At 38.9% G+C, this 23,840-nt stretch overlaps 1 protein-coding gene across 4 annotated transcripts in view; it reads right to left on the reverse strand.

Moving 5' to 3' along the window:
* The window catches only part of kcnip4a (potassium voltage-gated channel interacting protein 4a), a 123,628-nt gene that overhangs the window by 44,114 nt on the left and 55,674 nt on the right, over positions 1-23,840 (reverse strand). Inside the window, exon 1 of one of the 4 annotated variants that reach the window (XM_044021412.1) lies at positions 4,446-4,626. The exons of the other annotated variants lie outside the window; for them this stretch is intronic. Within the exon in view, the coding sequence (XP_043877347.1) occupies positions 4,446-4,503 (58 nt within the window). The 5' untranslated portion in view covers positions 4,504-4,626. Of the gene's footprint in view, positions 1-4,445; positions 4,627-23,840 lie in introns of those variants that run through there. 4 annotated transcript variants of the gene reach the window in all.

Here is a 23,840-nt window from a genome sequence, read left to right on the forward strand (position 1 = left end):
GTCCATGAGCCAATTGCTGTGTCTTTGCTTTTCAATTTAAATGCTAATTCAGACAACTGAAAGCCCAATACAGTATACTGTAAGACTATCACAGTGACTTTGAACAATGCTGAGATTTCATGTTTTAGAAAAAAAGGAACAGAGGTAAGCGAATGCAGCATAGGTGACCCTTCTTCACTTCCTCATGAACAAAGAGTAGCCTTATTTGCATATCAGAGAACATGGACAGTGGATTTCTTTTATATTCCATGAAGAATTAAACACAATTTTTATTTTTTTTCCAGCTGCTTAGAGACAAAATCCATTTCATTTCAGAATAATTGTCCAGTGGGAGGCTACAGATTCACCCAGATGCCTTTTTAAAATGCAAGGTAAGTCCTATAACACTAATCTTCTATTCTCCGAAGTGCTCCTCTGCAGTAATTCATGTGAGACAATTACATTCTGATCTGAACGTCATCTTCCCTATGCAGTAATGACCACTGGGCATTAAGCTGAGTCCGTGGAGGACTTCTCATTGGCTGGTAGGTAATACTGAGATATGGATCAGTAGCCTCACATCCATGGTGAGATGAACAGAGTGGTCGAGAAGCATACAAGTACGAAATGTTCTCTCAAATCTCTGTCACACTAAGATGTCCAGCTGACACGTCTGAAAAAGATGAGTAATTCTGGTGTTCATGTTGGAAACAATACTGAGATCAATGCGGAGTTATTAAGACAAGCTTTTTATTTTTGCTTCATATTTTGTTTTTAAATGAGAGGCTTCCATGTTTATTGAAAACTAAAGATGAGAATGAAGACATTTTAGTTTTTTGACTTAAACAAAGTGACGTTTATTATCAGAATGATGCAGAACCATAAAAATATAAATAATTACTTATGTTACAATGTATTTTCTGTGTTTATAATGTTCTATCAGTGAATCTCAAGACTGGTGTTTGTTTATTTCTGCCATTTGTGACACATGGTTTGGAAAAGTTATTGGCATAGCTAAGCAACTCAGTACCCGTTTCTCCCGCACTCTGGCAATGCAGGCATTCATAGATAATGGATGGATATACATACATATATACATATATATATACATATATACATACATATATATATGTATATATGTATATATATATATATATATATATATATATAAATGATTTTAAGAGCCCTTTGATAGCCTATACTTACAAAGCAATACATCAACTGAGTCCTGACTTCCTACAAGTTTTATTCCGATACAACCCTGCAGAGTGCTCACTTGAGGGGAAGCTTTTGCAATAAGCCCAAATCTCTGGTCTACCCTTAGAAATAAATCCTCAAAGAAATATAGAAGGCCAAGTCAGACTCTTCTCTTAAAATCACAGTGCCGTATCTGATCTCATCTGATTTGTTCTTTTTTGTTAACATCTCATGTGGTTGGTCATTTTACTCTCTTGTTGATGTATTTTCATGTGTTTCACTCTTATGTAACCTCAAGAGTGATGTCATCGGTACAAGGTTTGTACTTTTCGACAGGAAATACCTTGTTTTTCCATATGATTGTAGATTTGGCGAGAATCAAGCATAATGATTGGTGGCATGGCTACCCCCAAAAATGACAGCTGCTCTCCCAGTGGTCGGCCACAGCCTCCCCTCAGTTTTGTAAACACCAGAAGGTCTGGATGGATACAGGGCCAGTGATGCTATGTCAAAACAGCTTAGTTTACATCAGTTGTATGTCTACTTTGGGTTTAATCCACAATCAGGTGAATCGTTTACTTTTACAAATCATAGTGTAGTTTTCTATACAACACAGCACCAGCACTAATTTCCCAGGTGGTCGCCTGAGTCACAGTTGATGTTTTGCTGTTCCTATTTGAGCAGCTGAACTTCTTCAGCACACCTAACTCCTACACAAACTCTAGTCATAACAACTGCTAACCACACAAACATGCAATATATCTAAAATGATGATGACAGGCAGCTCAAGGCCAAACAGAACAGAAAGTACCACTATAATGATGCTGTCAATCTCTTGTCTGTGGGACATTTAAAACACAGTGGAACACACAAAAACAGACTGGGTGAAGAGACGGAAGGCTGAGTTCCTATGGGTGCTTATTTAACCATCAACCCTTGTCATGTAGATGAGTGCAGCTATGAAAATGAATGGAAAACATTAGAGTGGGTTGTGGAGTGGCACAGTGCTCTCTTTGAGAGTGCACGCTTTGTTATGTTGTCCTCATCTAAACAACCCTACATGCTGTGTGAATCAGAATGTTACCTAATCTGATGAAACAGTTAAATGTAAACCTTGTACTGACCTGAATTACTAAAATAACATTGTACATTTAATGTTAGCCACTACCAAAAAGGACGAGATGCCCCAATACATATTATACTCCATTATTTACTTCATAAATGTATACATTTACAAAACCTCAAGTATGATTCCGTAATATTTAACCCAAATTAGAAAAATATCTTTTGATTTATTAGTCAATTACTAAATTAATCGTCGATTATTTTGATAATCGATTAATCCGTTAATTCCACCCAGTAATTTAAATATGTTCTGGTTTCTTAGCTCCATACACCAAAAAAAAAAAATTAAAACAGAAATGTTTTGGTTTATGGACAAAGCAAGACAATGGAGAAAATCCAAATTTTTACGTTTTGAAAACACTGGTCAAAATGTTTCTGACATTTCTGGACCAAACAATCAATTGATGATTCAGAAAAACAAAAACAAACAATGGACAGATTATCCAAGCCCTAGTTAAATTAGACACATTTGCACAAGCGCACTTTGCGCTACCATAATTTCACAGTTTCTGAAAGCCAAGAAGTTGCACGTCAAAGCTTACATGTCATGATAATTTCACCATGTCTGTTTCGGGGAAGCTGGAGAATCAGCGTCTTTGTCGCCAGTTTTTATTATAAATGTTTCAAACTGTTCAAAATTCTAATTTAACATGCAAAAACTGTTGGACTTTTTGTTTTTCCTCATTTTAAATTGTTAAAACAATTGTTAACATGCAGTAAGTTGTAGGTAACTGCCAGATCTTGAAATTAGTTTTTTTGCTTTTGCCCATTTTCCCAGGACATTTTCTGGTCCATTTAAGGTTAAAATAGACAGACATTTTCAGGGTTAGGTGTTAAACGACAGTAAAACAAACTGGTTCTGAACATGAGCTCCTCTACAGTCATGGCAACTGGGTTTTAAGTCCTCAGAGGAATTCCCATTGGCTGGCATTAATACTGTGGATTAGTGAAGTGGACCTGCTCCCATGCTTGCACAAACACATGAGTGGAAGCTGGTCTCAGATCTGGATGATATTATACAGTACCAGAATGAAGAGTAACATTTGCAGCTCTGATCTTTATTGGATTTACGGAAGTTCACACTCCAGTAACTGCAGCCAAATCTGACATAACATTGCTCTGACCAAACACACTGGCAAGATACACAAGAAGAGCAACAGCAACAACAGGGGAGGAATTACTACCATTCATCAGCAAACATCCAAAAAAATCACATTACATTCCAAATACTATTCACATATTATCAACCAAAACCAAACCTATTCCCCAATAGACACATCAATGTGATGGAGTACATGTATACAATCTGCTCTCCTCCAATCTGCTCTCCTCCATGTCCTCCTATCTAGGTCCCTGTGAAAAGTGCTTACAGTGCACATAAGTGCCTGCTCCGTGATCTATTGCATGAGAGAGTTACAATGAGTCCCTCATTCATTTTGCTTTCAAGCTCCCTCAACGCACCTGAGTGAAATATGACTTCGTGTCACCCATTCCAAGTCTATCTTTGCCACTAAGCCACTTATATATAACCTCTGACAGTTATTGTCTGCTGGCCACCCACTAAATATTTCACTGTTCTTTAATAAAGACGGGGCTTCTTTGTCTTTCGTGACAAAGTGACAAGCTGTGACGGTGATGCCGATCAGCACATTATTGCAGGGAGACAGAGACGTAACATAAGCTTGTGCGACTGTGTTGGCAGAGAGTCGATACATAAGCTTGTGCGACTGTGTTGGCAGAGAGTCGATATGGCATGCTGTGTGTGTGTGTGTGTGTGTGTGTGTGTGTGTGTGTGTGCATTGCAATGGTAAAATCAATGTTGGGGAAAAAAAAGTCAATCAAGTGTGTTGGAAATGTACACAAAAAAGGAGGCTGATTTCAATTCCAGGTCAATTTCATGGACTACTGGTGAGAAAACATGAATTTAGATGGGATTCAAATAGGACATTACCCTCTGGAAATCCAAAACACACACAGATAGTGATGAACTATTTATCCGTGAAAGTATATTAACAGTGGCAGAAGTAAAGAAGCCTGTTTAAAATTATACAAATAATGACATTTTCGAAGGTAATCAGTTTAGCTCCTACATTATGAGACATTGATGAAATTAAACTCTCTCCTCCCCATCCCATCGTTATTACCTGTCGTCTTGCGTCTTTGTTTCGGCTGAAGGGAGAAGATGACCATTAAAGCCCCCATGATCCAGACTTTCTCGCTTAGTGATCTGGAAGTCCTGTTAGATTTCACACACTTTCACTCCCACACTCGGGTGGCTTGAGAGTGAAAATGGAGAACAAAAAAAAAAAGGGCTGCTGGAAGCCTTACGTAAAGAATAAAGTCCCTGGTCTAAACTTCCCCTTTATATTCTCCCTGGCTACGTGGGCAGCACGACAAGCAATGAAAGTGGGAGTATAACATGCGTGCCTCTGTTGAGTTTTGAATTTTGACGCGCACCCTCCGCAGCCCCCTCCCTTCCTCTACTTTCCCGGTCTCAAGTGAAAGCTTGCTTAGCTGATCTCTACACCGCAAAAGCGACGTTGTACCAGTTGAGCACATAGATTAATTGAGCGCTTGAGGAAGGAGCCAGGAGCATGCTGGGGAGAGTGGTACTGCCGCCGTTTTTAACAGATCTCTCCTCGCATGGGGAGGGAGAGATAGGAGGGAAAACCAGCTCATGCTTATTATTATTCCTCACTATGCGCTTTTAACTACATACCCTGCTGGGGAAGGGGTGAGGAAGTCATACACTGGCCACAAGTATTCAAATACATGCAACATGAGCACCTTCATCGAATGTCTTTTTTTTTTTTTTACTACCTGAATATGGTGACAAGCTATTTTATCAATGGATTATTACTTGGAGAAGAATGTCCCTATGTTTGCTATGAGCTTTATTTGACGCATAAATGTATTAAATCACCAGATGAACAAATGACACGAATATTATTTGACAGACTTCCTGTCCCCTGAATGCCCAAAAAAATTTCACAGAGGCTCATGAACATCTTAATGCATCGAGTTTGAGCCTACCATCCTTCAAAAAAGTATATGTAATACCGATTCAGTATTCGCAACCATGCACAAAATCCCAATGTTTTCACATCATACGCCCTGTGAAAAGAAGTAATTGCCTCATCCTGTACTGGATTATTTGGCAGAGTCTGACCGACTCTGGAAAAGATCCTCGGGATTATGAAGAAGGTCTCGAGGTGAGAATCATAAGACCCAAATCCTTTGCCTTTCTTTTGCTTAGGGCAGGGGAGTGACCTGACACAGTAAAATAGAACAATGGAGTGAATAAAATAGTCCCTGTGCAATTCATTCATTTCAGGAACAGGAACAGGAACAACCACTATAATCAAGCATCAATTTGTACCCACTCCATTAACTTGCTTCCTGTTGGTCATGCTGTACTGAGTCCTCAGACACAAGGTAAGGTAACACTGACATGTCAAAGTTTATCAGCATCAATGTCCCAACTGTCTTGTTGGGCAGACTCTGGAAACTGAACCCCCTGCATACACTGTAATGAAAGAACAAGCACTCACACTAAGACTTTGCCACAGCTGTTTGGAAGGTCAAGGACATTTGAATCATCCATGCTCACCCTCTTTCTTCTGTAATTGGATTTTTAGCCTGACCTGCAACGGATGCAATTACCTCAGCACGACACAGGTGTCATAAGTGTACCAATCACCTTGGGGAAAGAAAGAAAGGAAAAAAAAAAAAACACTGAGGCAAAACATTATTAGTCGTCAACAATGCTGTGTTACCTCAGATACCTCCATCCTATGAATGATTTAAACTACATGACTTCCAGTAAGCACAAACTGTTCACTTTATACTATTTCTCGGAAGTAAACCATCAGTATTAAGCATTGGCTGGCATAAGACTATGCTTAATACAGAATTGAGAGGTAATATGTTAAATGAGATGAATATTGAGGTTGAAAAACCTTCGTTTATTATCATAAACCTTCAGCACACCTAGTCGTATAGACATGCCACTCATCGGGTAGTTGTTTTTTTTATACATTATTAATCCCCTGAGGGACGTTCCTTCCTGGATTGAACCCATACTGTATTAGAAGCATTCCTACAATTAGGAGCAGCGGGCAGCCACTGAACAGCACCCGGGGTTAGGGTTAGGGTTAGGGTTACCTTGCTCAGGGGTACCCCAGCCCTTGTGAGGACTCGAACTGGCAACACTGCAGTTACAAGCCAAGTTCTTTTTCCATTGGCTGTCGTTTGCTTTGGATTTCATTGCTGGGAAATATGGTGGTTGCTCCACTGAAGACATCAAACTTTATAATATGTGTGTTGCTGTGCGAGGCAGATTACAGGGGATGTTTAAAAGAAAGTTATAAAAGAAAACATCAGTGCTTTTTTGACCTCGGACATCAATACACAAGGTCAGTATAAGGCTGTGGTCATTGGTTTGTCATGAAAATCAATTTTTTTAGTACAGGTACAAATAAATTTCAATGCCTGGTTGTAAAGGGCCGAAAAAATTCGAGTAAATTTCGAATATTGGGAATCTATGGGAATGAATGGATATTTTTGAGAATTAACTGGAAATGCTGGTTTATATTAATTTTTTTATTATGTTTATTATGATTAAACATTTTGTTTCGTCATAAGCAGACATGCATGCAAAATTATTTTTTTTTTAGTTTCATTTGAGTTTGAGTACAGATTCATTTGAGTTCTCAATGCCTAATTCTTTCATTTTTATTCCTCCATTTCCCATGAATTCCTGTTAATTCACATGGAAAGATTCTAATTTGGAAAATTCCCTCAAATTAGCAACCCTAACCTATGCATCTGTGTGCACACATTGAAGACAATCCCAGATTGTTAATCAAGTTATGTAAACATTAGCACCAACTCTTTGTTCAAATCAACTGAGCATGGATGTTCAAAGGCACAAGCTTAATTACTTTGGAGCAATAAAGACTTTTCATTAAAATCAACACTCCAGAGAACAGGGTAGATTAATCAAATGTCTTTGGGGTAAATCGTCGCCACACATACTGAGGATTATTCGACACTGCAATCAACACTCTGATTAACTGGGATTTGAAAAGAAAATTGCAACAGCGGCCCGAGTGTTTAACAAGTGAAATAAAGTTGAATTAAAAAGAGAAAGCCTTTGTCTCTCAGGGAGCACCTGGTCATTTGAAGGTACACTGATCAACACATGAAAGTATGCATTTCATCTGTTGCCGAACTTCACACTTGAGATAGGGGTCTATTCTTCTAAGTGATTTTTCTTCCACCCGATTATACACTGCCTTCTCCAGTTTTCCTCTCAATGGGATGCCATAAACAGCACTTAATTAAAAGAAATGCAGTTAGCGTGTAGGCGACTCAGACAGAGACTGGAGAGCCGTAGAAGTGTTGTTGCCCCCACTGTCATTTGAATGAGTTTAGAGCGAAGGCAGACGGAAACACACTTCAGCCATTATCCACAGGGAGCCTGTAAACTGCAACTGCAACGTGAGGAGTTAAGACCATAACAAGTTTAAGCTGTTCAGTGGTGGCTCTAAAGATGAAGGTCTGTGTAAGGCATTGCTGACAGTTATGTTTTCAAAGTTTGCTGAGCTGCAGCTATACAGAAAAGCTGTTAGCAGCTAATTCTGCTTTCAAAAGGTCCTTGGTGACATTTCTACACAGCAGGGGAACATAATATGGAAAAGAGTGCAATCTGCTGAGCAAAATTACCATGATATTTTTCTGTCTTATACTCAGAAAATAATTGCTAGAGTCAATCAAAGGGCAAAAACACAAAAATATTTGCTGATTCCAACGTCTAAATTTTCTTTGTGATTATTTAGATTGTTGGCTGTACAAAACAAGTGCAGGAAAAAACCTCAGTTATAGTATACTATACTATACAGTATACTATACTATTATTTGCACTAGGGCTGAACAATTTTGAATAAATATCTAATTGCAATTATTTTGACAGGAAATGCGATAGCGATATGATTTGCAATATCAGAGGGAATGGTCATTTTTACGTCATTATTCTCTTTTTCATTCAAAAAAACATGTTTAAAAGGATTAATGTGTGATGTTTGTGCATCTGTGAGAAACGAATATGTCGAAACTTCAGTCTGTAGAATAAGATGTATAATAATTCATTTGAAATGATTTTTTGACACACATTTTGGTTTGAACAAATATTGCGCCTCCTGCAATTTGAAAATTGCAGTGAGCTGTATTGCGATTGTAATAAAATGTCGATGAATTGTTCAGCCCTAATTTGCACTGAAGTATGCAATGTAAGCAGGGAAAAGAGCTTATTTCTGTCGACTACATATAGGCTTTCTATGCAAAGCAGAGTGATGCAGGGACCGATTGTGAACACAATTGCATGTGCCATTTATCAAAATCCTATTTATCTATTTATCAAAACCCTATTAAAAAATATTCACAATGGAAAGGTTTACCTGGGTTTGCAAGGTTGTAAAGTAAACAGTTTATTTCTAAAGCTAATCTAAAACAATACTAGAACATTCGTAAGAGAAATCAAATCAATCACATCCTAAAATCCTGTGTATGTTATTATTGACTGAACTTTTTATTTTTTAAATGGTAGAGTTGAAACTTTATTTTGCACATTCTAAATCATACTCTCACCATAACAGAAACTTACTACATCTTGTGTTTATTTAAATCAATGTGATTTATTTTTAATGATGTGAACCTTACTTTCTTTACAGGTTTTATGACTTAAAAAGCAGTATTTTTATTGGCCACCAAGTGGCAGCAGAACAGAGACAGTGAGGTCACCTTTCTCTATGCAATGCTGACTTTAATATTAATGTCTCATCGTCTTTGAGCGTGACACATCTGTAACACTCGCTGTCCTACTAATGCAGGACAGGGAGGAGCTTTAATAAATCAAGAGGCAAGACCTAAACTATTAGAGAAGGTTATTTGCAACACATTATTCTCAAGCAAGAAGACAGTAGTTACCACATGGAGGGCTTACTGCTGTCATGCACTTCACATCTCACTTATTAAAACATACTGTTGAAATAGAAATGTGTCAAAGATTCAGTTAATCTAAGGAAACAGCTTATTAAAAATACAAGTACATTTTTTATCTGCTTTGAAACGCATTTCAAAAATGTATTTGAGACGTTTATTCAATGAGGTAGTATAAATTAACAATTAATTAATAATTGACATATACATATCACATACATATGATACGACAGAATAAGTAACACAATAAAGTGGAATCAGGTATTTTTCTTATGCAAAACGATACTTATAACATTTTAACAATGTTTGTTACTGCTTTACTTAAACATAAGCTAACTCGTTGTTTACACATGCCTGTGTGTGAGTATAAGAGTGGGAATGGGAAAGGAGGTGGGTGAGTTCATGTCCGTATGCATCGAATGGCTGAACTTTTAAAATCTATAGTTGTTTATGTACACTCGTATATTTTGTATAGTTTATTTATGTATGCACTGTGAGGACTGCCAATATTCAATTATCATAAAAAGATAGATCTACAACAGCAAACATGCGTATCTATAACACTGTATGAGAATTTGTGACAGAATCAATGATATATTTATTTGCATTTATTTTCATTTATCATTTAATATTTTTCACATTTTTTAAATCCATTTTATTTACAGTGGCTGTAGTTTTTTTCCATTTAATGACGCTTAACAGGGAAGGAAAGTGCGCTGTCATATTTTGGACAGAAGAGGGAGTCATTGTTTAATCCTCAAGAACTGAGCAGCACTCAAATGACCTCCTCTATCTCTTAAACACCAATGGAGATATCCATTTCAGCATTATGTCATTTAGTTTCCAACAATCATGTGCCATCTTAAAAGCAATCATAGACTTCTTCCATTTCCACTATCTTTATAGTATTTAGTTTAAGACCACTCTTGCCTTTTAACATCATATATTTCATGGAGCAAAGATTTCACAACAAAGATTAGGGGCCTGCAACAAAAAGAAAAATGTAAATAATAGAGAGCAGACGTCCTTTTTTTCCGTGACGTAACACAAAGCATGCAGAAAGCACACTGAATACCCGTCAGCCCTCTCTGTCTCTGTCTCTCTCTCAAACAAACACTATTTTCCACTATACATTAGAATTGGTTTTTGAGATGATTCAGTCTGTGACTATACTGCTGAGTATGGAGACAAACTCTGAGCAACAGTCACATATTTCCCGGATCATTAATGTGAAAATATCTTTGGAATTGCAAGCAAAGCAGTGCCATATAAAGAGGAAATGATATAGAATAGGAATGAGATCGAAAAGACATAATGAGAGATCGTTAATGAATACTACTTTATTTCTGGCGCAGAGAAAATAAAACTGACAACAACTGTAATACGGGAAATCTTCTATGATCTATTGGGACAAAAAGATCATACCCTTACAGTTATCCTCTTACACTTTTCTAAGTATTAATAATTTCCCTGTAGGCAAGCAGTCATTACTCAAAGCACAATCACTCCTTTGAAAGTCTTACAAGACTCATAAAAGCAATATACCTAATATACAGATGTTCATATTTTAAAGAACCTGCAACCTGCTGTTTTTAATTAGTGATAAATTAAGAATCATCCTAAGAGAACACACGAGTAGCTGTTGTCTGTAGAGAACCTGGGGCAGAAGCCGCACTGCAGCAGAGGGGAATGTTGTGTGAGAGAGTTTGCACATCAAAGCTTTCCAGTTTACCACATAAACAGAATGAAGGATGCCTGGGACAGAATAACAGTAATGTGCCAATAAAAACACCAGCACGCTCAGCATTTTCAGTCACCTCTGAAGATTCTGCTGCCACCAATATCAAACACGCCACCATCCTGAGACTGGTCCAACCGTAATATAGTGTATCGTTACCGCAGTGACAACGGGGCAACACTACCTGCCCAGATGGTCTGAACCAGCGGGCAGCGGGCCTCGTGGTGTGCAACGCAACTCACTGTCATCAATCACAAACAAATGTAGTCCAGTGAAAAGGTTATTTCCTTTTACAGGATGGCACAAAAATCTCATATCCTCTATGTCAGGCCAAGCAGTGAAGCACAGTTCCTTTCATATTCATTGAACCCCAGTAAATCCGTTATTTGGCATTAATTGTCCACAGTGTTGACAGAGGTGGCACAGCTCTTTGGGGAGAGTATAAAAAAGGAGGATGAAGCCATGGCAACTTCTCACTCACTCACTTACTCGTCTTCTGCCGCTTTATCCTCCTCATGTGGATTCATTTGGCAACTTCTCTGTATTTTAATTCGAGCACAACATCAGGGTGGAACCAAAACTCATTTTCAAATCCAAATCCTACTATGCAATCAGCAGAATGCAATATTTTGGATTTTTTGATGTTGACTTAAAGGTACAGTGTTTAAAATTGATTGATAAAGTCACTTGTATCTGCTTAATTTCCCTCATCTTTCCAAGTGTGTTGGTGAAACTATGAAGCCTTCAATTAGCATAAAACTATTTTTTTGTTTGTCCATTGTGGGCAAAAACGACAGCCTCATTCTGGGGTAATGAAAAACTATTAATTTTGACTGAATGTTACAAACATGTGCCAGAAAAACTGTAATTACCTGATAACCTTACTATATCTCTTATCATTCTCATCTTGGATCATGTCAATATCATTCCCCTTTTTCTTCCTCTTTGAGCAATTGCAAACACTGAAGAGAGAATCAGCACTTTTCCTTCAGCATCCAAGTACAAAACAAGCCACAATAAAAAGCTCAGCCAGGCAATTTTCCTGTAAACTTTCAGTAAAGTCTTTACTGCAGTCTGACTGCAAACCAAACAAAAACAAAGTCACACTCTGCACCAGTGGTTCTATAGGGCTGTCCAACATGGATGTGAGCCAAGCGGTTACAGTTGGGCGCTATTCTCAATGGCATCCACTCCAGTCGATCTGTCATTAGCTCCACCTGCTGCCATGTGCACCCTGCGGGCCCGGCCTGTGTCGCGTTCTTTTATTACACCCGTGACATGTAGCTGCTGTCTGTGCGACACTGAGCCCACTGTTACAGATCAGCGTTCACTGAGCCGTACACAACGTGCAGAAGTGTCCAAACCAACGGCTAGAGTTGACAAAAAAGCTGCAAGATGCTTTTTCAAGGTGCTTTTTGACTCAGTCAGGTGTGAAATATATCTGGCCAAGCTGAAACAAAATCAGGATCGAAAATCTCACCAAGCAACAATAAACAAATAATAAATCTGCGCAGGTTGGTCTTGTTTTGCCTGTCCAATGTTCCTCTAACTGAGTCTTCCAACAGTGGATATTACATTACAGAAGTGCAATAAGAAAGTGCTCCTCACACGCAGTTCTTCTCCAAATAAAAACTATAAAGCTCATGCAGAGATGAGAGGACAGATCCTAATAAAAACCTGCAGTTTCAGCAGAAATATTGCTAACTAAGCAATTGAAATGCTAGATGAAAAAAATAATTTAATCCTCCGATGAATCTGAAAAATCCTAAACCCCGAAAGCAATAAATGTAACTCCTGACTTCAAGCTATTTTCCCAATATTGCATACTTAATCATTTCCAGGTGTGCTCCTCTTAAAATAAAAAAGGGAATAGGGAAGTCAAATGAGGAGGAATTATATTGAGGTATTTCGCACGCACACAGTTTAATCAGTTTAGTTTAGAGGGAGATCCAAAGTGCAGCTGGTGGATTTTTATTTATTTATTTATTTATTTATAACTCATAATGAGATGGATTTTCCTACAGATCAGTTTGTTTTCACCCAAAGATTTACAAGCACTTTCATTTAATAAGTCTAAGAGAAAAAAAAAACATGTTTGAGTATTGAATATTATAAAGGTAAAGGGATAATTGCCAAATATTAAATTGAAATCACTTTGAGTGAGAATGCTCCTGAGCTAAGCATGGACTTGTCCTGTGTCGTCCTCTATCTCGCAACTTGGGATCACAGACCACAGACACAGGTCATGTAACACAACAGCAAACTCAATATTAACAAATCCCACCCCCCCCAGAGGGAACTAAAGAAATTTGTGTTTTATTATTCATGAATTCAACTTAAAAATTGGATTATATTGTTTTGTCTTTTAAAAGTGCTTATGGGGAACAACACATTCAATAACTGAGGTTTGGAGTGCAGTGAGAAAGTTGTTTCAGGGCTGAACAATTGATTAGTACACACTGATCTAACACGTTCATCTAAACAATGGTTTCTTTGAGCATTATTTTCCGGAGGGAGTTCATTAGCTCTGTCTTTAAATCTGCCGTGATTTATAGTCCTTTAAACCTGAACGGCCACTGTTTGCAATGAGTGAAACTTTTAATGTTATAAAAGTGAGTCAACAATGTGCGAGTCTCCCTGTGTGTACCCTGCGGACACACAGAACTACCACAGAGGAGAGGAGAGTTTCTCATAAGATAGTTTTCTCATTTGAACGAGACAATTAACTTGTTTTAACAAGATCGTTTTTTGCCTTAAAGTCAGGTTCGACGATGTGCTGTCGTGCACAGCTGTAGGATTCAGATTACAGCTGCCTGCTGAAGATTAAAAAAGTCCAGAGAGTGTTTTGCATAATAACCAACCAATAAACTGATGTCATTATACCGCGATAGTTCCTCGTTTTAAGGAGAAAACTCTTTCGTTTTAACAAGATAGAAACGACTTAGTGGGAGTTCTATGATTAGAACCCCACAGAATCTGTTTTTTGGTGATATGGTCAAGCAGATCATTATTATTAACTTATCTTAATAAAAACTTTGTATTATTTACTATTCCTTTATCTAGTATTTGTAAAATGTTGCTTCACACTTGACAAGTAAAACTTAGCTTAGTGTGTAATTTAAGATTATTATTGTTGTCTGCTGCTGGAAGCTGCAGCAACTTCATTCATCTCAGCAGCTCCCAAGTTTTGGTTGCTTAGTAACAATGAATGTGACAGAGGCGCAACCTTGGAAGTGCCTGGTTAAAACCCCTCTGACTTATTCCATGCATTTTTCCAAGTGTTTTAGACGCTTTCAGTGAACAATCCCCTTTATCAGCACTATTTGAACTCATATTGTGCCTTAAAAGTGAACTGTCTTCCTTTTAAATATCAAAACAAGTTTGGATAGTTGCAGGAAAAATGCTGTTATCCTTGAACAGACAACCTTGAATGGCCCTTGACTGCACCATGGCTACAAACAGCACCACAGATGATACATTCATCAACTGCCTGCGCCTGTGATCTCATCTAAAATCCATTAGGCTGTCTCTGATGACGGCTCATCAGCAACAGTGACAGGTGAAACACTAACCGTGTCTGTGACGCTCAAGCACCCGCCCGACATACGTTAGCTCTATTAATAAACCAGAAAGTGGAGGGGAAATCCTTTTCACCGGCCAAAATGTGTTGTCAAGCCACATTCTCGCACAGCCCTGTACCCTGTAACCAAACGCTATCAGTGCCAGTGGCTGTACGGCAACTCTCAAGTATCACCATCTCTCTTACGTTTCCCGCATCAGGGCCAGATTACATGTCAGTTCGGCGAGGTTACAGCATGGGTTTCATCATGTTGTACCAGTCGTCAGTTCACTTTCAGGGGCTGACAACGAACAATTAGGATGTTTGGTGAAAACAGTTGATTTACTTATTATTAAGTCTTATCTGATGTACTGGAGGAAGGCAGGGACATTTTCAAAATGTAAATTGCAGCAGTGTGAAATACGATTAGAGGAGGACTCCCTGGAAACACGGGTTATCTATTTGAATTTAAAAGCCGAACCTGAGCCAACAGCCTTTGGCCATTAATCCTTGTAGATAGAGAGTGGATACTAGACTGCGTGTGTGCCTCTCATGCCTTTCCAAATCACACAAGTCTGTTTACATTAAAATACTTTATTTCGGAATGTGTTTTTTTTTTCTGTGATTCCCAGTGTCTTTCACCTGAAACTAGAGGACAGCCATTAAGCACAACAAATGGACATGCACCTTTATTTTGAAGACGAGACTACAATACATGCTGGGAGAGTGAGAGAAAATATGCTGAATAGTTTCTAATGCCTTTTTATTTCAGCGTCATTTCAGTAATGTGCTCATTCTGTGATGCTCAGCACTGATGGCCACAGATTGTCTTGGAGTGGATGCTACAGTACATGTCCTGTCAGACTGATTCGCGAGGGAGCGAGGGAAAGAACACCGGGACTAATGCTGTAAGAGTGTCTCTACATGCCGAGATAAAGGAAAAGCAATTCTTTGATAAATACAAATATTGCAGCAGTGGTGGAGGTTGAAATTGAGAGGGCAACAAAGAACAAAGTGATGTTTTGCTTAATGGTGGAGGTTGTGTTAATGGATTCTGAGAACTCTGCCTATACAGAACTGCCAAATACTGGTATTAAACAGTCACATTTTAGTCCGTACAAAAAGTGCTTGGATTATCAGGCTGACTCATTTTAGACACCATTAGAGGCAGAACTCGTAATAGTAGAACACAGACAGCCCAAAGTTAGAAAAACAAATACGTTTCCTCTCTTTCATCTTCAATCTCATGCTGCCATGCAGTTTGAACTCACAGAAGTTCGTGTTTCCTGGCGTTATGTTGTACGCTGGCTGGAACTTTAGAGAACTAGGCATTAAATGATGCACAACACAACCTGAATATTTCCATTTGATGGTTCGGTGCATCCATCAAAAACACGGAAGTACCTGTGTACAGCAGCAACAGTGACGTTTCTCGAACTATAAAGCGGCTTTAAAGAAAAATAACATGATTAAAAATTGAATGTGCAAGTGGAAATATACCAAAGAAAACTTTCATGACAGAAGGATGAAAATGAAATGACTTTCCTGATGATTGATTTAAACACACCACAGCAAAACTGTGGCGTGTAAGTCGATACAGGAGGTAAACCACCTATGCTTCCCATTCAAAGTAAGCCATGCATAACTGAAAGCAAATCCCTCTTAATTATCAAACGACAATCCTCTGCTGTGTAACTACTAATGGACACAAGGTTTGTCTTTTTTTTTTATCATGCTCAAAATCTAAATAGGACAACCTTTAGGTCTAAACATGACAGTGACAAACCTTCCACCCTATCAAAGGTATTTTCAGAACCGAACAGAATGAGGTTGTGTTCCTGCTCATAAAAATTACATGAAGTTAAGTTGACTGGCAGAAATGTCTGTCTGAATTATGCATTGCATTGTAAATACTGAGCTCTCACAGTGAACTCCTCCCTGAGATCTTTCAGTTCAATATAATGCAAACATAAAACACTGACGCTTTCCCTCGGGGGCAGCAGTTAATGGTACAGACATCATTTGGAGGAGTAAGGTGCACAACGGCGCTCCAATATTGATGCTGGCAGCTGTGGTCGTTAAAGTCAAGTTATGAGTTAGAGCTGTCTTTAGGTTATTGCAGTCATGGCTCATTGATCATCCATATGTGGATGTGAGGGAGTATGTGGTTAAAAAAAGGACGGTCAATTTGCTTGAGTCAACCATTGATGGATTTCTGAACAGTCCTTTTGGGCTCCGACTACAGTGTTTAAAGGGTCTTAAGGGGGCACCTAAAACATAGGTCTTGCAGAAAGCGGACTACAACGCAGGGCATTGTGGGTACAAAGCAGGGCGTTGTGGGTAAGCACAAACGGGAGAAATGTCTGAGTCCATTGTTGCAGCGCATGTGTCGTATGTTCGCGTAAAAAAAAAGGATGTGATGCAAATCTGTGTTTTACCCATATGTGGGTTATTTCATTTCACTAAAGTGCAGTGTGAAAGCAAACTCGGACTGGCTGAATGTTGCAACCCCTAATTGTACCGAGTCTAGCGGGTGATTAGGTGTGAATACGACATTAAAGTGAACCTTTAAATATTTTGGTCCTTCGCCCTTTCCTTCAATTTAAAGCTGCACATCAAACTGAGGGCAGAGTTACATTTTCAGACAGAAAGTCTGAGAGCAGCAGCACCTGGAGATGTCATCAAGCAAAGACGCAAAAATTATATGAACCAGAACAACAAAGGGCCATGACATGTTTCCAAACAGATGGAAAAACACCTTATACAGAGCAAACATTACCACAAGGAGATCTTAAAGCTCCAGTGTGTAACATTTGTTGATTTTTTATATAACAATACGTGTATGTCACATCCTTCATCTGAAAACATTATCAGACATGAAAGAGGGAGTGTTTGTGGGTTTATACACCGACACAGTGCCGGAAGTCACCTATGCTTGACTGTTATTGATACAAATGCACACTATAAATTGCATTAATTATAGTTTGTTATAGTACTCCAAAGCAGTGTCACTTGGTTTGTTTTTTATCTTACAGTTAAAGCCAATCCTAAAAGACTAGTAAACCAGTTGAATGGTTTTGGTTTTTTAAACTTGGAAGAAAACAGTGCAACTGTTGCACTTCTAGCTTAAGATAAACAATATTTTGGTCTATAAAAGCATCTAAAGATATCTTGATCTTGTCTTTTTCCACACCCAACACATCTAAACATCACAACACTGAGAAAACACAGAAAGCCGACTCATTTGACAATACTTCAAATGTAGTATATTCAAATGTTAGGCACTGCAGCTTTAAGTAAGAGGAAAAAAAGACTACCAAGTAAAGTACACGACTGATTTGCTTCTTTCTCATCTATGGATTTGGCAACCTTTTACACATCTATGCCTTGGGCCCAGTTGTCTAATAATTAATGATGGATGCTAATGTCTCCTCTCCTCAATGCCCCCTTTATTTATACTCAGTAGGTCTATATTCGTTGTTCACTACCCCTCAACTCTACCCAATCACCTGCATATGACAAATACAGGAGGCAAATACATCCCAGTATGTCCCCACTCTCCTGAGCGAGGGATTCATTTTCTCAGCCAGGCATGAGAAGGAGACACGTGGGCCGTGGCAGCATTGCTTTTCACGGCTTCGGTTTTAAATTAGAACACAATGTTGGAAACCAACGCCGTTCTGTGCAATTATGCAACTAAATTTGATTACGCTGTTTGCAGGAGTCAATTACTGTATAGTCACCTACTCTGCAGGTTGGACAAGGCTCGGTGCATTAACACTGGTTGTCTCGGCGGTACAAGGGAATTCTGCACAAGTGTTAATATGTTCATTTTCAAGGAAGTGGAATAATGTAGCAAAGGAACATTTCCCATGGTGAAGTGCAAGCAAACACAGTGATGTCAAGGGACACTCTGACAAACACTACTGGATTGAGAACTTGAAGCTGCATGGGCTCCGGTTTTTTTTCAAGTGGAGTCTAACGCTGTATTGTTTTCATGCAGCTCTGGCGGAGAACACACACCAGTCTGTGAGTCTCTGTTACGGCCTCAGTGCACTGACCATCAATTTTTCAGAGTTATTTCCATGTCTGCTCCCACAGGTGAGATGAGAGCTGTGGGAATATGAACAGGACTCAGGAACGGGGTGTTTTTGACTTTGTGGGTTACCATACATGGAGCAAAGCGACAAAGTCTCGCTGCATTAGGCCTAGTTTGACGCTTTCTTGTAACCGGTCATAAAAACTTAACCGGGTTCTGCAAAATTGACATTGTTGTATAATGAGCTGTTCTTGGGTGACCTCTCTCAGCTCAAGGCCCTAAGCAATTACATGCTTTGCCTCCCTCGTTGCCACTCCACTCATACAGCTATCTTTTGGAAGGTTTGGAGTGTGTGCCTGCAGCATAATTCAAATGAACACTGCAAATGATCATTATTTTAATCATGAGGTGACCTGTAAAGTGTTTTTGGCTAATTGATCCATTAATCATTTTTGCCTTTAAAATGTCAGAGAGTTGTGAAATGATTTCATTAAAATAGTGAGCTTAGGATGATATTTAAAAGTGAGGAAAGCACCAAATCCAAACGTTCGGAGAAGGTCGAACCCACGACAGTTGGGGTGACTAAGTGACTTATAGACAGTCAAAACTGCTTCCGCACTAAACCAAGTGGTTATATAATCTTATAATGTTCCTAACAGCATTATTTTTTCAGTAACGGGGTAAACTAACCAATTACCATTCTAATAACTAATAATCGTTATAATGATGTTAATGTTACTGACAATAGAATGTGGCACGTTACTATAATTGAGCTCAATGAAGCCATTTTCCCCCGACCAGGCTCTCAGCCGCGCCAGAGCTGCAAAGTTACTTTACTTTACTTTACTTTACTTTACTTTACTTTACCGTTTAAGATTAATAAGTAATTATGTTAATATTCTATTCACAAAAGGAAAATGGATAGTGGGGTAAGAGAAGTTGCTTCTGGTTGCTGCATAATTTTCTTTGCTACCTTAGTAAATTCTTTACTTTTTAATTTTCCCTCTGGGTAACATGAAAGTGTTTATTTTGTATAGCGTTTATAGTATTTCCAGGCTTTTTTTTCCTTCATGTATGATTGCATAGGTTTATACTGTAAGTATCTTCATTGTTTATACTCCATACGTCAACCAGCCTGGTGTTATGAGTGAGGAGAAAGAGGCAAAGGATGAGCATGTAGACATTTGCTTTTTTACATTTCACAGCAATTCAACAGCTATTTAAACCTTCACAAGTTCTATACTGCTCTTCTCAAATACTGCAGTTGTAAGCAGACAGCTCTTCAAATGGAGGAGTTCCTGTTATGGCAGGTCTCTGAAAAGCTGAACATACACTTGAGAAAAGCTCTGAATTCCCCTCCATTGCAGTAATAGCATACAACAGCCGTGCCAACATCCATAAAGGGTCACCGTGACTCCTGTTCTTAAAGGCGATGGAAATTCAATAACATCTTAATCTGCTGTTGCTGGAAGAGTGCAGAAAGGGTTAAACGCTGCATCACACAGTGCAGCATAACATAAAATCACATTTCATGGTCCAATTTTTCCGTCTTAATAGCTCAGAAACAAAATAATTGACCAAATTCACACACAAGGATTCTCAGTTCTTCTTGGCAGGCAGTTTGGTAAGATGATCGTAACGTTTTTTTTCAGCTCATCTGAGAATGAGATTACAACTTTTCAATTAGCACGTCTGAATGTGTTAACAAAGACCACGGTTAACAAGGAGAAAAGAAATGTGCACAGAGAAATCATCAAGTACACCGAGTATAAGGCTATCCCTGCACCAAATGCATCCTACAATGCATTTGTAAATGTTTCTCGACACTATAGGATTTGGTTGTTACGTATAGTTTTACAGAAGCAGGCTATTTCACAATGAGCATGGATTTATACTGACTACCCACTGCTGAGACAATCTTGCGCAGCATGCGCTCCTTGATTGCCCACAGAATTGCAAACCCGTAAGCTCAGTCAAGACCTCGCTTCTTTTTATTGTTGCCCTCAGACATGGCGTAGACATCAATTATTCACATTCTACTGTTTTCCTGAAGTGGGGACTTGAATTCAATCCCAATAAAATCCTGACGTGAACACAGATCATCAGTGATTCATAGCTACAGTGTGGGGACATCTGTACAGTGTGTCAACAGGGAGGGGGGCAAAAAGGCGAGGGCCAAGTTTTCCCAATTTCACATTTGTTTGAACAAAACGCCACGCTCAAAATATTAAATAATAATGAGAATGCAACTGTCTTCAAAGTGAACAGGAAACGTGTGTGTTTTGTAGGCACACGCCCATGTGTTGGGCTGTGCAGTGTGTTGCATGAGGAGTCACGCTGAGGTCATGAATAAGAAATCAGCAGAGGCACTTTCAATTATCGCATACAAAACGCTAATACAAATAAAGTGAGGCTTCAGCATCACAAAAGAGGGAGGTAATAAACTGAATTATTAATATGATCTAATAATGAGACTGAAATCATTACTTCCAGATACAATTATTATACACAAACAACCTACACTTACAATACATTTACCAGTAGACAAAAATCCATCTTTTTTTTCCTGTGCTGGCGGTGTCAGGCAGATGCAGTTTGACAACAGCCCACACATGCAAAAGTCCCCTTGAAATGTACAAGTATTTTTGCACAGCTCTGTCAGAGCAGATGCTCCAGCAGCAGCAGCAACAACCGTCCTGACACAGTGACACAAACCCACTCACAATCTCAGTGAAAGGGACTCTACTGTGTCCACCTGCTGTGGAGAAAGCCCTGACAGCTCTGGATTAATGGAGGAAATAACCCGACGCATACAGCAGTATAATACAAATGACTGTGTGGAAATTCAATACAGTCAACAAACGCGCATGTACTTCAGCGTTTACGACACACAAATGTAAATTTGAACTGCCCTCCTCACTTATTTTGATAGCCTTTTAAATCACTATGGTCGACCGATCAGACTTGTAAAGCGAGGGCAAATCATATTAGCATAGGTTACACCTTGCATACAAGGGTTATAACGCAGAGGTAAGCAATCAGAGTCACAGCATGTGAGGTGACTACTAGTGAGGCTGCAGCAGACTACATTTATGGAGCGCATTCTTTTTCAAATTCTACTTATCTATTACCTGAAATATGACTGATCATTTAGCCAATTTATAGTTCTCCCTTATCCTGCTGAAAAATGAATGCGCTACCCTGAGACCATTAAGCGCAGGCTTCCCAGAATAAGGGGGAATAAAACCTCACATGCAGTTTTTATTCAGTTCAAGAACTCCGGTGAACATTACGAGCAGCAAGCATCGGCAACCCATTCATATGAAAACCTTTGATTTTCAACCTCCCTTGGATTATTTATTAATCCACAGCTTTGCCCGCCCCAAATTGAAAGTCTATTTCAGCATGTCCCAGCTTGAGTCAGATTCACTGAGCCTATTGATCGTTTTGTAAAAGGACAAGTAATTGTGGGCGAGTGGTGTGTTCTAATGTGCCTCTGGGCTTCTTCAAGACCAATTTGTCTGGTAGTCACTCGAGGGCAGGGAGCAGAACTCAGTGTGGGGCAGGAAAGGAGCCTGACAGGAAACATGATCGTCTCGTGTCGAGTCCTTCCTTCTTGTCTGTTTGTGTGAATTTACTTGATGAGTTGGTCTATTTTCCCATTGCAACTCATCACTGCGGATCGATAACGTGGCCCCTTTTGTTTGCGTTCGTCCCTGGAAAACTACACGGTGTGAGTCACGTCTTGAAATTCTATGCTGGAAAGCAACAACAGCTATGCTACAAAGTGTTTTTCCTGTTACACAAAGTATCAGTTGAATTCACTTGGCTGCAATAGAAATGTGCAGTGCGTGTTAAGACTACTGCAATGATCTTTAATAAACTGGTGGTAGAAAACAAACAAACAAAAATCAATAGTCTGTTTTTTTATGGCTGTTTTTACTTCACATGATCCAGAATTAAGACCTTCACTTGCCCGAGCAAATCACCTCATCAGCATAAACCACAACATGCATCCACAAGCCAATACTACCAGTTCATATAATGCGCCGACACCATGAACAATCCATAACAAGCTCATCTGTTTCAAGCTAAATGGAATTTATGTGCCATCACTGTTGTTCTTCTTTTAAACGACATCTTTAGCAGAGAAATCATCACCTCCACCATGCCCTCGCTTTTTATAGAGCCTGTTTCTGTGTGGTGGCTCCAGGCTCTGGATTCAGCCAGCCGTTACAGAACAATGGCCATTTTTCATGTGCAATGGGGTCCCTCCATGAGACACGAACCTGGAGGTACTGTCATTTAGCATGGCGCCATCACTGCCACAAAACAGCAACAGATAGAAAGGAGATATACAGCCTAAATGAGTCACAATGACTAAGTCAGATAAGCTTTGAGGGCAAACTAACAGCAACAGCACAGAGAGACAAACCTGAAACTGTTCACATTCAACCTCTTAATTAGGTTCAAGGGAACCTAATTATTCTCACCCAGGTTTTCTCAAGGTGAGATGTTTGGGCACTTTGCCTCAAAGCTTCAGACACTTGGCTTTATCTGCAACTCTGATTTTTGTTTACACACAGTATATGTTCTTGATTTTTAAACAAGTTGCCAGTCACCAAAACAAATACTTAATTGGGTCAAATGTCTTACCCTATATATTAAATACACAATACTGTATAAGGTACAAGTGTATACCATACTTAACTATACCTCATAGGGGTCTAAGAAAGTATCAATACACAAAGATATTGCTCCATTTCAAGGGATGAAGCAGTGTGGATTCTTTGACGAAGTGTATTGAAATGGAAATATTGACACCAAATTTCTGGCATTGTTTTTTCTGTTGTGTTAAAGCCTCCAACCACTGGTTGGCAGCAGGCTTTTGGCCATTTGAATATCTTCCATTCCTCTATATCGCAATGACTTGCCTTGCTTATATTGCGCTGCCAGATTCTTGCCAACACACAACAACAAATCTTAAAATGTTATATGTACAGTAAATGTGTTTATGACAAACGTTATTTGCTTCAAATGTGTGTACATCAGTAATATGTTTTTGTGCATTCGTTTCCACTTTGCTTTCAAGCTGTAGCGAACCTTTGTGTTAACAGCAAAACAGCAAAGATGTTTGAGTTTAATATACTCAAAACAACCAGCAAATTACCTTTAGGCCAGTTAAGATATCCCATCTCTTAACT

The sequence above is a fragment of the Solea senegalensis genome, linkage group LG3, assembly GCF_019176455.1.
Source record: "Solea senegalensis isolate Sse05_10M linkage group LG3, IFAPA_SoseM_1, whole genome shotgun sequence".
Taxonomy (NCBI): Eukaryota; Metazoa; Chordata; class Actinopteri; order Pleuronectiformes; family Soleidae; genus Solea; species Solea senegalensis.